Source organism: Podarcis pityusensis, assembly GCF_964106645.2.
Source record: "Podarcis pityusensis genome assembly, chromosome: 7".
Taxonomy (NCBI): Eukaryota; Metazoa; Chordata; class Lepidosauria; order Squamata; family Lacertidae; genus Podarcis; species Podarcis pityusensis.
In genome coordinates, this window is record NC_138031.1 from 79,655,096 (window position 1) to 79,668,789 (window position 13,694).

Sequence of the window (13,694 nt, forward strand, 5' to 3'; positions counted from 1 at the left end):
AAAAATAAAAATGGGTTTGTTATCCTGATTTTACAAAAGATTGTCCCTACCCAGTAGCCATGCATACGTCAAATAGAGTACTTTGGAATAAAGAGTGCTGGATTCAGCTAAATCCAGTCTAGCATAATCCAGTGCTAGCCAATGGGGCTCCCCCCCCCAATCCACTCTTGGGGGGTCAGGAGAACACCCAGAACAGCATTTGGAGTAGGGAGGAAAGGAGTGGTTGTTCCATCTGGCAAGCAGGAATGCTCACACTGATTGAATTATTGTCTTGGTGTGATGTTGAATTCCACCCACTATGTTGACAATCTATTGCTTGTCAAATTAATCTGAGCTATAGTGTATATTTGATGAAGGATTAAGAATGAGGTTTGATTTGAAAAGCCATGTAGAATCTAGCTTTCAATATGGATAAGTGAGAGAAATAACGGTTTTTCAAGGACTTTGAAGTATTGTGTTTAGTTCTGCTGGCCATGGAATGTTCTGTAATAATTCTTACCGCAGTTAATACTTAATAAACATCAGTAGTTGTGTAGCTGAAGATAATATATTTGGCATTACCTTTTGTCTGATTTTAAGACAAATTATCTGGCTCCTGAGAGAGAATGTGTGGATTTAAACAATCTTGTCTTATCAGTAGTAGTAAGGACTAATGGTCATTACTAGTTATTTCTTTTCTATTGGCTGTTTTCTTTTCTTTCTTTTCTTGCAATTTCTTATCTAACCCTCAACAGTCTAAGGACATATAGATTAGATTGAGTTGCTTGAGCCTTAAGGATGTTAGATTTCACTTATAAAGTTTTGTTTTTATTTCTTATACTAGTCAATTTACACTATTTGACTTTGCATACCGGGTGAAGGGAAAAGACAGATTTTCACTTTTGCTCTACTTATATATGTGAATATTTTGCAAGTTAGCAATCATTATTCCTGAAAGGAAAATCAACACTGAGTACAGAAAAATAAGTGCACAATCCAATCAAGTACTTGTTACTCTCATTAATATCATTGGCAGAGATTTAAGAAACTACTTAACTCTCCCAATAAAAAAATTAAAAATTCAGACAGGTTCATCCCATAACCTTTTATTCATAATTGGATGTAGGTGTTCCAATTTAGAATGTAAATATTCCTTCAGCAAAAAATACTGGAGCAGCGGCAGAACAAAAAAAGTGGTAAGGCCCCGAGTGATATCCAATAAAGTCATACCTAGAGTAGACCCACTGAAATCAATGAACATAATAGGCATTTAAGTCCATTGATTTCTCCTCTGAGCGTGTGACATAGCTGGATACTACTCAGTAGTTAAAATAGGAAACACAGAAAATCTTGTTCATACTCATTCACATACTGAAAATCCAAGAAAGATCACCAAGCTATTTTTAATGATAGATGACATTTCCCCCCCATCTCTGAGTAATATTTTCCAGCATTCTGAGTGTGAATGGAAGACCTTACAACACACACTCATTCCACCACCGCATGTGTGTACATTGGTCAGGAGGTGCAAGCGTTGTCGGTAATCCGATAATAGTGCACTCACACTTACAAACTGAATGCTAATTGTCATTCCGGTGCAAGGTTTTTGACTGACTTTATGATGTGTTTTTAATCATTGCGGCCTGCTCTAGGATCGCTTGGCAACGAAAGACAGGATATGAATTTTGTGATAAATAATATATGAAATCGAACATATTTTTTTTAAAAAAGAGGATATATTAAAAAGGATTGTGCGAGAGATCTGTCTGTTGATGAAGAGCAAGACCAAGATAGCATATTAAACTATTTATTCCTAACTTGGCTTACTTAAGTTTTATTCTCAAATATTGAACGTATCTTTTTTGCTGATTTTGTCATTGTTCCCCCCCCCCCCACTCCTTCTCATATGTTATCCCCGTGCAGGATGGATGGTCACAGTATCACTTTGTAGCCTCATCTTCAACGATAGAGAGGGATCGGCAAAGGCCGTACTCCTCTTCGCGTACGCCCTCCATCTCTCCTGTGCGCATGTCTCCCAACAACCGTTCAGGTAAGCCCAAATTTATTAATAAGATGAGAAGTAACACATCATAAGGGAAGATCTTTCCAGTCTATATATGTTAACTTTCCGTGGATGTTCCATCTCTCCTCACAGCAAAACAATCAGGATAAACCACAAAATGGGTCACAGTTGTCTTTAGGATTAGTACTAAGAGGGTTTTCTTTTTTTTTCTTTTCTTTTTGGGGGTTTGTGTGTTCTGAACCACAGGCCGAAATGAGAGCCTGAGAGAGTGGTTTGATGCAGGGATACCAAAGAAGGATGCCAAAAACTCCAGAACGGCCAGTTCTAGTGCTTTCTTAAAGAACGGTATAAACTTGTAACACAGACACCAGATGGACATCACAACAGTGATAGGTCATCACGACTTGTCTGCACCCGAGCAAGCATTCATGCATTCTATATATATATATATATATATATATATACACACACACACACACACACACACACATATATATACATATATATATATATATACACAAAGCAGCATGTGTCACTTCGGCCGAAACTTCCCTGAGCAGATGAGGGAATTGGTGGCAAATACCCAAGTCTTACAGGCAATTCCCCTTTCTGAGCTCAGAGCCGAGCACCCCAAGCCCCCAAAGAGAAGGATCACATCAAAACAAACCAATTAGCATATATCAGAGTGAGTGAATGTAAACATATATGAGCTCATTGTTACAACTGCCAATTAATTGTGGGCTTATCTTGACTACCAAGATGGCATTTGCAGAGCTTCTGGAACAGTTAAGCTTTGATTCAACACAGGAAAATAGTTAAGCCAATAGATAATTTGACTTCAACCTTAGTAACTTTGCTTTAAATCTCTACTTAGCCATGTACTTGGTTAGATATTTGTACAGTGGTACCTCTGGTTAAGAACTTAATTCGTTCTGGAGGTTCGTTCTTAACCTGAAGCTGTTCTTAACCTGAAGCACCACTTTAGCTAATGGGGCCTCCTGCTGCTGCTGTGCCGCCGCTGCACGATTTCTGTTCTCATCCTGAAGCAAAGTTCTTAACCCGAGGTAATATTTCTGGGTTAGCGGAGTCTGTAACCTGAAGCGTATGTAACCCGAGGTACCACTGTAAATTGTTGATAATCAAGCCATACCCTACAGAGTAATGTCAGAAGCAACATGCTTTTAAAGAAATTCTGTCTATGTAATTATCAGTAATAATTACAATTTTCCATGTTACTTGACTGTGAATGATGGGCATGGCAGCTTCACCTGTGTCCTACCCAGCTCATCACTGCTGAAGCTAGTGGGCATGCCAGCTCCCCGGGGAGCTCTGGAATAACAGCACTCTCAGATGTCCCCAGGAGACAGGAGTTGGATATGACCACTGTGGGTAGCCTGAAATTATTCCCATGACTTTCAGCAAGCTCTGCTCCAGAAGGGATGTCCTACTCATGAATAAAGACTTGCTTGCAAATAGGATCTAATTGTGAGCAGAGCAAGGAAGTCAATAATTGGGTGTAGCTAGATGGAGAGAGAGAGAGAAAGAGATGATAGATGATAGATAAGAGGAAATGAAGAGCCACCATCTGTCCACAGCTTCAAAAGAAAGATAACCGTGAAATACTGGGTGCCCCCAGGAGCGCTCTGGTTGCCCATAGAGATAGACAGTCAGCAGGTATAAAGGGATATGAGTTTCAAATGTTTTCCAACTCTTAATTTTAGAAAGCCTGCCAAAGAAGGTCAGTGCCAAAGAATGCTCCAACTACCGTACAATTGCACTCATTTCACACACTAGCAAGGTTATGCTTAAAATTCTGCGAGGCAGGCTTAAGCAATATGTGGACTGAGAACTCCCAGAAGTGCAAGCTGGATTTTGAAGGGGCAGAGGAACCAGAGACCAAATTGCAAACATGCGCTGGATTATGGAGAAAGTTCCAGAAAAAAACTACTTCTGCTTCATTGACTGTGCAAAAGCATATGACTGTGTCGACCACAGCAAACTATGGCAAGTTCTTAAAGAAATGGGAGTGCCTGATCACCTCATCTGTCTCCTATGTGGGACAAGAAGCTACAGTTAGAACTGGATATGGAGGAACAACTGATTGGTTCAAAATTGGGAAAGGGGTACGACAAGGCTGTATATTGTCTCCCTGCTTATTTAACTTATATACAGAATTCATCATGCGAAAGGCTGGACTGGATGAATCCCAAGCCAGAATTAAGATTGCCGGAAGAAATATCAACAACCTCAGATATGCAGATGACACAACCTTGATGGCAGAAAGTGAGGAGGAATTAAAGAACCTTTTAATGAGGGTGAAAGAGGAGAGCACAAACTATGGTTTGAAGCTCAACATCAAAAAAAACTAAGATCATGGCCACTGGGCCCATTACCTCCTGGCAAATAGAAAGGGAAGAAATGGAGACAGTGAGAGATTTTGCTTTCTTGGGTTCCATAATCACTGCAGATGGTGACAGCAGTCACGAAATTAAAAGACGCCTGCTTCTTGGGAGAAAAGCAATGACAAACCTAGACAGCATCTTAAAAAGCAGAGACATCACCTTGCCGACAAAGGTCCGTATAGTTAAAGCCATGGTTTTCCCAGTAGTGATGGATCTACCATAAAGAAGGTAGACTGCCGACATGTTAGCAGTATGGAACTGGTTGGGGCTATTTATGAGTGTCACTTGGTTGAGAGAACTTGTGCACTTCATAGATACTCAGTTTTATTATTACAGCAGAAGGTCTTCTGCTCAGTAATAATTCGCTTTTAACAAGAATGATGTAGATGGTGGTGCTGATGCTGACAGCTTTGCCATGAATTCATTCGCAATCACAAAGGCTTTTATTACTAGAGACATTGCCAAGGCCACCACAATAATGTGGCAGCTTTTTTCTTGTTAGTGGAATCAATGGAGGAAAATGCTGTTAGCATCCTTTAATAAAGGACCTAACCTTGAGAGACCTTCCTTTATCTACCATATTCTGGTTAGATTTGGTGCCACTTAAGGATGTTTTTCATTGTGATGAACATTTGTTACAACAATTTACTCATTCCAGGCAATTTTATTCTCTCAAGTCTCCTAAGGGGGTGGGGGTAGATGTGGGGGAAGAGAGAGAGACATTTTAATAATTTTTAAGGAAAACATCCTGGTTGACAATTTTGTAAGGACAATTTTGTTATAATCCATGCCAATTAAGGGGAGGGGAGCCCTCCCTGAAATACTGCACAAGGCAAAGCATTGTTTTTATTAATATAGAAAGGGTTTTTTAATTCATGTTCCTTTCTCTTTGTAGAGGGTGTTTGTTTGTCAAGTAGCTTCCAGTGTAAGAGAAAGAAAATACTGGTTTTTCCTTAGTGAAAAATTGCACGATTTAAATACTAGCTTCTTCTGGGGCATAGCTTAGGGGAGAGAAGGAATGTTTCTGAGAACCACACAATTGGAACTCATTTGAGAAGGAGATGCATTGCCCAAAGTCCTTCCAAAGCTAGAGAGATGAGTGGAAGGTACAGTAACTGTGGAAACGATTCCAGATCCCTTGAGTTAAGAGATCTTGTCAGAAATTACAGGAAATGAAATAACCAGTCTATTGGTGATCTATCTGTTTGACTACAATCTAATTTATAGCCTCTTACTAATTAATAGTAAGAGAGTGGTTTTACGTTTGTTGACATTGCAATAAATGGAGTCTCTTAAAACATACTAATAAAAAAGGTAAAGGACCCCTGACAGTTAAGTCCAGTTGTGAACGACTCTGGGGTTGTGGCGCTCATCTCGCTTTACTGGCCGAGGGACCAGACATTTGTCTGCAGAGTTTTTCCGGGTCATGTAGCCAGCATGACTAAGCCGCTTCTGGCGAAACCGGAGCAGCTCACGGAAATGTCATTTACCTTCCCGCCAGAGCAGTACCTATTTATCTGCTTGCACTGGTGTGCTTTTGAACTGCTAGGTTGGCAGGAGCTGGGACCGAGCAATGGGAGCTCACCCCGTCGTGGGGATTTGAACCGCTGACCTTCCGATCAGCAAGCCCTAGGCTCAGTGGTTTAGATCACAGCGCCACCCGTGTCCCAAAACATACTAATAATTTTCCTTAGTTAAATAACAAAAGCATCACATTGTAAAGTATAGGACTTTATAGAAGAGTGGGGTAGGGAGTGGGAACAGAGTAAGACTGGATAATTAGCTTTTGGTTAGGTCTGTTGAGTTCTGTCTCCACATCAGTCCATTCAGACACCATGTCGCACAAATACATCCATATACAGAGTCTAGGGGCTCGGCCACCCTTCCACTTGATTGTATTTTCTAGGTGTGAGTCTGAGCTGTTTTCCCCTTGCCCTACTCCTTTCCAAGGGAAAACCTGCTCTTCAGCGATCATTTGGAACAAATGGCAGCCTAGGAAAAACTTGGAATTGCTGTTTGCTCTGATTGAGCACTATAGAGTTGTTTCCCCCAGGATGGGGAAGCAGCGGGACAAGGGGATGTGTGGATAAGCACTCAGTGTCTAAATATATGCTCCTTCATGTTGTTGTCGCTTATGAAAAGTCACCTTTCTACACAGTGCCAGTATTTTGCACAATTGAAACTGCTGTTCTATCATTCCAGTGTTGGAGCACTTTGCCATTGATAACTGCTTATGTTGCTCCTCTGTTAGGTTCCATAGTATTCAGACATAATACAGCAACATAGACACATCAGTTATTTCTTCAATACAATATTGAGGTGAATAATGGCCACTGAGCTACCACGGCTGTCCTATTGCAGTATCAGCAGAAATGGGGTGTTATTTGAACAGAATATAATGGCTGTCTTGGCCATTATAGAAGAAAGAAAATGAACCCAAGTGTAGTGAATTAGGTTAACAGGAAAGTTGTATGATCACCTGGTCAGTCTAGTGCAGAAATGAGGATTGCAATTCTTAATTTCTCTTTACACCATGGATGGAGAACCTACGGTCCTCCAGACATTTTTTACTCCAACTTCTATTGGAAGAACAATCAGGAATTATGGGAGTTGTAGTCCCAGCAACATTTGGTGGGCCACAATTACCCTGTTCCTGCTTGTAGTTGCAGTTCATTATCATAGAATTCACACGATCCTTGGAGGCCAACTCCCTGCTCAGTGTAGGATCTGAAGTGCCAGATGCAACAATAGCATGCCTGACAGCTGGCTGTCCAGCCTCCAGTGAAAGAGAGGTCACCACCTCCAAAGGTTGTCTGTTCCACTGTCAGACAGCTGCTGCCATCAGGAATTGTCTCCTAATGTTTGGTTGAAATCTGCTTCCCTGCAGTTTCTAGTCTTTCCCTCTGGAACAAGAGAGAACAAGTTTGTTCTGTCTTTTGCATGACAGCCCTTCAGATATTTGAAGGTCACTGTCATCCCTTAATCTTCTCTTCTCCAGGTTCAACATGCCAAGCTCAGTCAACCATTCCTCATAGGACCTTGTTTGCAGATCACATGACCCAGTTTGTTAGTCTCTCTCTTTAAATATGGTGCCCAGAACTGGACACAGTATTCCAAATGTGACCTGATCAATATGGAATAGAGCAGGCATAGGCAAACTTGGCCCTCCAGATGTTTTGGGACAACAACTCCAATCATCCCTGACCACTGGTCTTGTTAGCTTGGGATGATGGGAATTGCAGTCCCAAAACATCTGGAGGGCAGAGTTTGCCTATGCCTGGAACAGAGCTTAGCTATTTACTTTCCATGATCTGAATACTGTGCTTCTATTGATGCAGCCTAAAAATGTATTAGCTTTTATTTATTTTTAGCAGCCGCATCACACTGCTGCTTCATGTATTTGGCTTCCGATCAATCAACTAAGATGCCTAGATCCTTTTCACATGTATTACTGCCAAGCCAGGTTTCTCTCCCCCCCCCCCCGCCCCCATCCTAAGATTCATCCAGCCCACATTTTACCACTTTATCAACAAGGATATCATGGGAAACCTTGTCAGATAGTTTGCTGAAATTCATTCCCATGATCTACCAGACTACCAAGCAGGGAAATATGGTTGGTCTTGCAAGATACATTCTTAATGACACAACTTCACACCACCCCAGTCCTAGGTCAAATAATTTTCCTCCGTTCCCTCCTGTCAAAGGGAGGAGGGAAATTTAAAAAATAGCCACTCTTGTATTGCTGATTACCCCATCCATGACACATGACCAAGCACAGGCTGTGGTACAACTCTGCTCCCAGTCACAGCATATCTCAAGTAGTAAGTAATCACACACACAGAGTTCATAATTTGGATGACAAGGCACACAACGTTGGACTATGGGTCTCTGGCTCCACATATTGTGCACACTTGAAGCGTACAAGGGTTTGTGAAAAAGGCACTGTGCACACTTTGCATGCAACAGCCTGGTCTCACAACACACCTGTAGAAACTTGAGCACATTGCTAACACTTGTCTACCTAGAGCCTTAACAGGTACCTCACTTTGAGACTTCAGAAACAAGCACCCAACAGCAAACTTCACTCCAACAACTGAGACTGCCAGGGCAGAGCACCCCACAGAGGTAAGCAAAGGAAATGGAAAACTCATTCTTCAAAGTGCAGTTCCCATGACTTCCTCCCTCTCAAACACTTCATTGCCATGCATTCCATAACCTACCTTGAAATAATGTGACTGGTTTGTCTTGTTTGAATGGTCTTTTCTAACACTCTTGTTTGAATGGTCTTTTCTAACACTCTTCCACTGCTCCCCAGATGGTGGGGAAGTCCTCATCGTCACATGCCTGTAACCTGCTTGTTGGTAAAAGTCTACTTCAGCCATTCCCACAGTTGGACAAACCCTCATGCGCACATTTGTCTTATAGGATCACAGCCCAGGTGTAAGGAGCAGAGCAAGCTGTCATCAAACATACAAAGTTTTATTGGACACCCCCCCCCCCAAAAGGAGAAAAAGTAAGTGGATTCACAGTCTCTGCAGTCTCTCCCCCACCGCCATGTCAGGTGGGCTACTGATGCATAACCACAGGCACTCCATTGGCACCTCTCTCTCACTGCGAATGCATAAATCCTCACTGCGCATGCAGCCAGAGGGAGTGCCTGCTCCAGCTGCTGCCTCTTGCTCATTGTTCACTCTCTCTTTTGGTGTCCTCTCTGCAGGCTGCTCTCCCACAGGTACAGGTTGCACCCTGATCCACACGAACCAAAAGGGAGCCCCAGTCTGACCAACAGCAGGAAGCAAGATGCTCCCAAGCGGTTCTCCTGTAGGGCTGCTGACCTACTTCCTTCCACCACCTTCATCCTCGCAGGCTCCATGACAGCCAATAGTGCAACAAGTGGCTTTCCTGATGTGGTCCGGGTGCCGTTAAGAGACTCGGCTGCAGCTGCTCTGCAAAGCCACTGTCCAAAGCACAGGAGCCCTGCTAGAGGGACTGGTTGGCAACCATACACACTGCCTTCCGTTTCAGGATCTCTTCTTGACGTCCAAGTGCTGCTCAATAAAGACTTTGACTCTACCATATGTATTGCTTCTTCATTGCGAGTGAGTGGCAGATGGGTCTCCTCGCTGACCCCAGCCTAATGGTATGCCTTCAGCAAGCTGCAGGATGGGTCTCTGAAGGCAGTAAGCTGGGAGTTGGAGGAGCTCAGCAGCCTCTCCTCTCTGTATTTGTTCAGGTACTCTAGACTGTGAGGGGGTCACAAGGTGGGGTTGGTGCTGCTGTTAGGGTGTATAAGGCTGTATTTGAGGGTGTGAGGAGGGTGAGGGAGGGAGATTTAATCTTGTTGAGTGGCTAGCCTTGCCAGGTAAGGTGTGAGGCAACATACTGTGGTGAAAGGGGGAGATTGATCACATGGGTTGCCAGTGGGAGGGCTGGTCTCATGCAGGAGCCATTCTATTGGCCCATGTAGTGCTCCCTCCTGATTGGTTTAGGTAAGCCATCGTGTTCTCCTCTCTCTGCTTTTCCTAGTATGGTGCTGAATTTTAACCTAGAGCCTCTGTGTGTAAAATGTGAGCTGTCTCCTTCTGCAATACCTGTGTTCATTGTGTCTGGGTGTTGGGGCAGGGGACAGAAATATGTGCCCTTTGATGCCTCTGGGTTTTGGGTGGGAGGATTGTTTGCTGCTGTGCTTGAGAGGTTAGGGAGCAGCTCTGTGGCATTTTGCAGCGTGGGTTTGAATCCCAGGAGCATCCTCTCTTTTGCTCCCGACATCACATTTTTAAGCGATGCCAAAGGTAAGTGAAAGCGTCATTTCCCCCTTAGTGTACGCTTGGAATCCTTTCTGCCACTTCCCAACTCCATGCCCTATGGCAGTGATGGCCAAACTTGGCCCTCCAGCTGTTTGGGGACTACAACTCCCATCATCCCTAGCTAACAGGACCAGTGGTCAGGGATGATGGGAGTTGTAGTCCCAAAACAGCTAGAGAGCCAAGTTTGGCAATCACTGCCCTATGGAGACACCCAGATGTGTGTCTGTGACCACCCTTGTTGCCTGTCTGGTCCCTTCCTTTGGTTGCTTGCTTCTTTTGAACCCAAGGGTGGATTTCTGAGCCCTTGGTGCAGAAGGAATGTGTGTGTTCTGTACCCAGGGAACTATGTGTTGTGTGGGCTTTCCTCCCTCACTGTTGTTTGTTGTGCTCGTGAGGAGCATAAGGGAATCCAAAACCCTGTTTATAGGAATGGCTAAGGACTGACACTACCTGGGTTGTTACTGGCTCTGCCACTGAAGGCATGAGAATGCTGGGCTTTCATTGTGTGTGCTACAGAGGTGCCTCATTGTCATGCATTCGTTGGCTGGATTTGTGTCTAGGAGGCTCCGCACGCAGAAATTACTGCTCAGCTCATGGAGAGAGAGAGAGAGATACATGGAGGAAATGTTATGGACCCATGGGAGGAGGATTTGGATGTGCACTCCCATTTTCCCTCACACAATTTGCACTGCATGGAGGTGATGGGACCCCAAATAGGGCTATAGTAAGCCTCCGTTGTCAAAAAATGGATAAAATATTGAAAAACACAATTGCTTTTCCAAATGGGTGAAGCAAATGACCCAGATTGACAGTGAGGGAGGGAGGCTCATAATTTAATTAATTGTGTGTTACACTATTGGCTTCGTGCAAGCTTGCAAATTTAGCTGGAGATTGGGAAATTTGGGTGGCTTGGGGTTAAGTATCACAGGATAATAGAGAGTCTGCACTGGGATGTTACTTGTTTTCATAACTTGATAAACATAAAGAAATTTTAAAAGTATTTATTCCTACAGCAAGCAATAACTGTTTAAGGTAAAGGTAAAGGTACCCCTGCCCGTACGGGCCAGTCGTGTCCGACTCTAGGGTTGTGCGCCCATCTCACTTAAGAGGCCGGGGGCCAGCGCTGTCCGGAGACACTTCCGGGTCACGTGGCCAGCGTGACGAAGCTGCTCTGGCGAGCCAGCACCAGCGCAGCACACGGAAACACCGTTTACCTTCCTGCTATAAAGCGGTACCTATTTATCTACTTGCACTTAGGGGTGCTTTCGAATTGCTAGGTGGGCAGGAGCTGGGACCGAGAGACGGGAGCTCACCCCGCCGCGGGGATTCGAACCGCCGACCATACAATTGACAAGTCCTAGGCACTGAGGTTTTACCCACAGCGCCACCCGCGTCCCTAACTGTCCCTAACTAAAATAACTGTTTACGTTTATTTTATTGCTGAGAGAGTTCATAATTTCAGTAACAGAGGAAACTGTGACGTCTCCAGCCATGCTCTGACTTGGGGATTGTCTCCTGTAAAGCAGTCAAGCTATTTACAGTGCAGGAAGGTGGTCTCTGTCCAGTTCTGTTTATTATTACATTTACTAGTTTCAGCCATGTGCCTTTTGGTGTAATTAGTGGTCCCTTTTCAGAGGGGTCAGAAAGGGGGGGGGGTATTCCCAAACAGATACTACTAGCTTCATTTATGCGCGCTATGGTATAATCATTGTCTTTGGGGAGGGGAGGCACCGCCTCCTAAATAAATGTCCAGCAGTTGTGCATAAGATTGACACAACTTCTGTACGATGTCTAGATAGCCTTTTTCTTGGTATCTTATGTATAGGTATTTGAATACACTGAATTCCAGACTCCTTGAGCGACAATTGTTAAATTTAACTGCTTTTTTTTTTTGCCCAGATGCTTCAGGTTTTCAAATAACATCTGGTTGCTTCACATGAGCTAAACAATTCCAGCCTTTCTATCAAAACAGATTACCCTTAATGTAGATGCATATAAGGTTATTATTAAGTAGTCGAAGTAGCAGCATTCCTAAGAATTTGTGCCTGTTTATGTATTTACACCAGCGGTAGGTTTTGTATGTACTTGTGTTATGAGAGAGGTTAAAAATCCAAATTTGTTTTTGTTTGCTAGCAAGTGCCCCAGCCTCACCTCGGGAAATGATCACTTTAAAAGAAAGAAAAACAGACTACGAGTCAACCGGGACAAATGCTACTTATGGAAATAAAGGAGAGCACACTTCTAGGAAAGACGCAATGACAGGTGAGGCAGATGTTGTCGCATGTTATACATTCAAAAACAATTGAAGCAAAAGTATTGCATATACCTGTATGCAACACATTTGTAGGCTTTAAGGCTTGCGGAGCATCTTTAGAGTTCTTCCCAAATGTAGATGTATATTTGTATTGTTTATCATTATGCCGCGATCTGAGCTCCAGCTGACATTTCCTTGTACTTGTGAGATTACTAGTGGCCATAAATTGAGCCCGTATATTTTGTATGTGTCGTACATTTAAACAGGTCTGTATTGTAGCTGCAAGCAATAAAGCATTGCTGAGCTAGATAGGAAATTATGATTTCTGTTCCTGCAGCATAATGTTTAATTCAGTGATAAAGCTTCGTATAGGAGAGAAGCTTGCATTCTAATAGTATTTTTTCTTCCATGGGGAAAAGAGGTTTTATAACAACATCCCCCCCCCCCCAAACAGAAGGGCAGAGACGTGACTTGCACTACACATTTTGGCTTTGTGGTGTGACCCTAGGTGAGCACGTGTCGTGATCTCTAGCTATAGCTTTTACATGAATATCACATGGCTTAGCAGAAATTGGAATAACCACGCATCAGATGAGTAATCACCAGGACTTCATTTGTATCTTTTTATCTGTTTTATCCTTAGGGATTATTTTTTTTTCTACTCTCCTTTGGCACACCTCAGTGAAAAATATCTCGTTCCTCCAAAGCTTTGAGGAATCAGCTTAATTATTCATTGGTGTTAGTTACTGGATATTTAAGACCTGGATGTTTGTGTTGCTTTCTGAAAGAGCTGCCACTCCTCTCAAGCGGAGGCCAGATTATTCTGGGCAGGGCAGGGCAGGATCTGGCCCATGGAGCCAGAAAGCTTCTGCACCCCAACCTAGAGGAATGTTTCGTGTCTCCTCCCCACACACCCATTTTAACTAGGGGGCTGTGAGGGGAGCCAATAAAGTGGATTTGGGGGGGAAAGTATCTCACCCAAGCCTGCTGTTGGGAACTGTTGCCTAAATTTGGCCCTTTCTGCCACTTGTGGGAAATGGTTGGCAAAATAAATAAATACTGTATTTTTTGCTCTATAAGACTCACTTTTTCCCTCCTAAAAAGTAAGGGGAAGTGTGTGTGCGTCTTATGGAGCGAATGCAGGCTGCGCAGCTATCCCAGAAGCCAGAACAGCAAGAGAGATTGCTGCTTTCACTGCGCAGCGATCCCTCTTGCTGTTCTGGCTTCTG

The 13,694-nt window shown here is 43.4% G+C and overlaps 2 protein-coding genes across 9 annotated transcripts in view; one reads left to right on the forward strand and one right to left on the reverse strand.

Moving 5' to 3' along the window:
• Positions 1–13,694, forward strand: part of LOC308481901 (catenin delta-2) — a 221,982-nt gene that overhangs the window by 199,286 nt on the left and 9,002 nt on the right. For all 6 annotated transcript variants that reach the window (XM_081014726.1, XM_081014729.1, XM_081014728.1 and 3 more), the window contains 2 exons: positions 1,903–2,029; positions 12,345–12,473. In XM_081014726.1, coding sequence (XP_080870852.1) covers positions 1,903–2,029; positions 12,345–12,473 — 256 coding nt within the window. The remainder of the gene's footprint in view (positions 1–1,902; positions 2,030–12,344; positions 12,474–13,694) is intronic.
• Positions 1–13,694, reverse strand: part of LOC308482059 (uncharacterized protein) — a 77,008-nt gene that overhangs the window by 32,304 nt on the left and 31,010 nt on the right. The gene's annotated exons all lie outside the window — the stretch shown is intronic.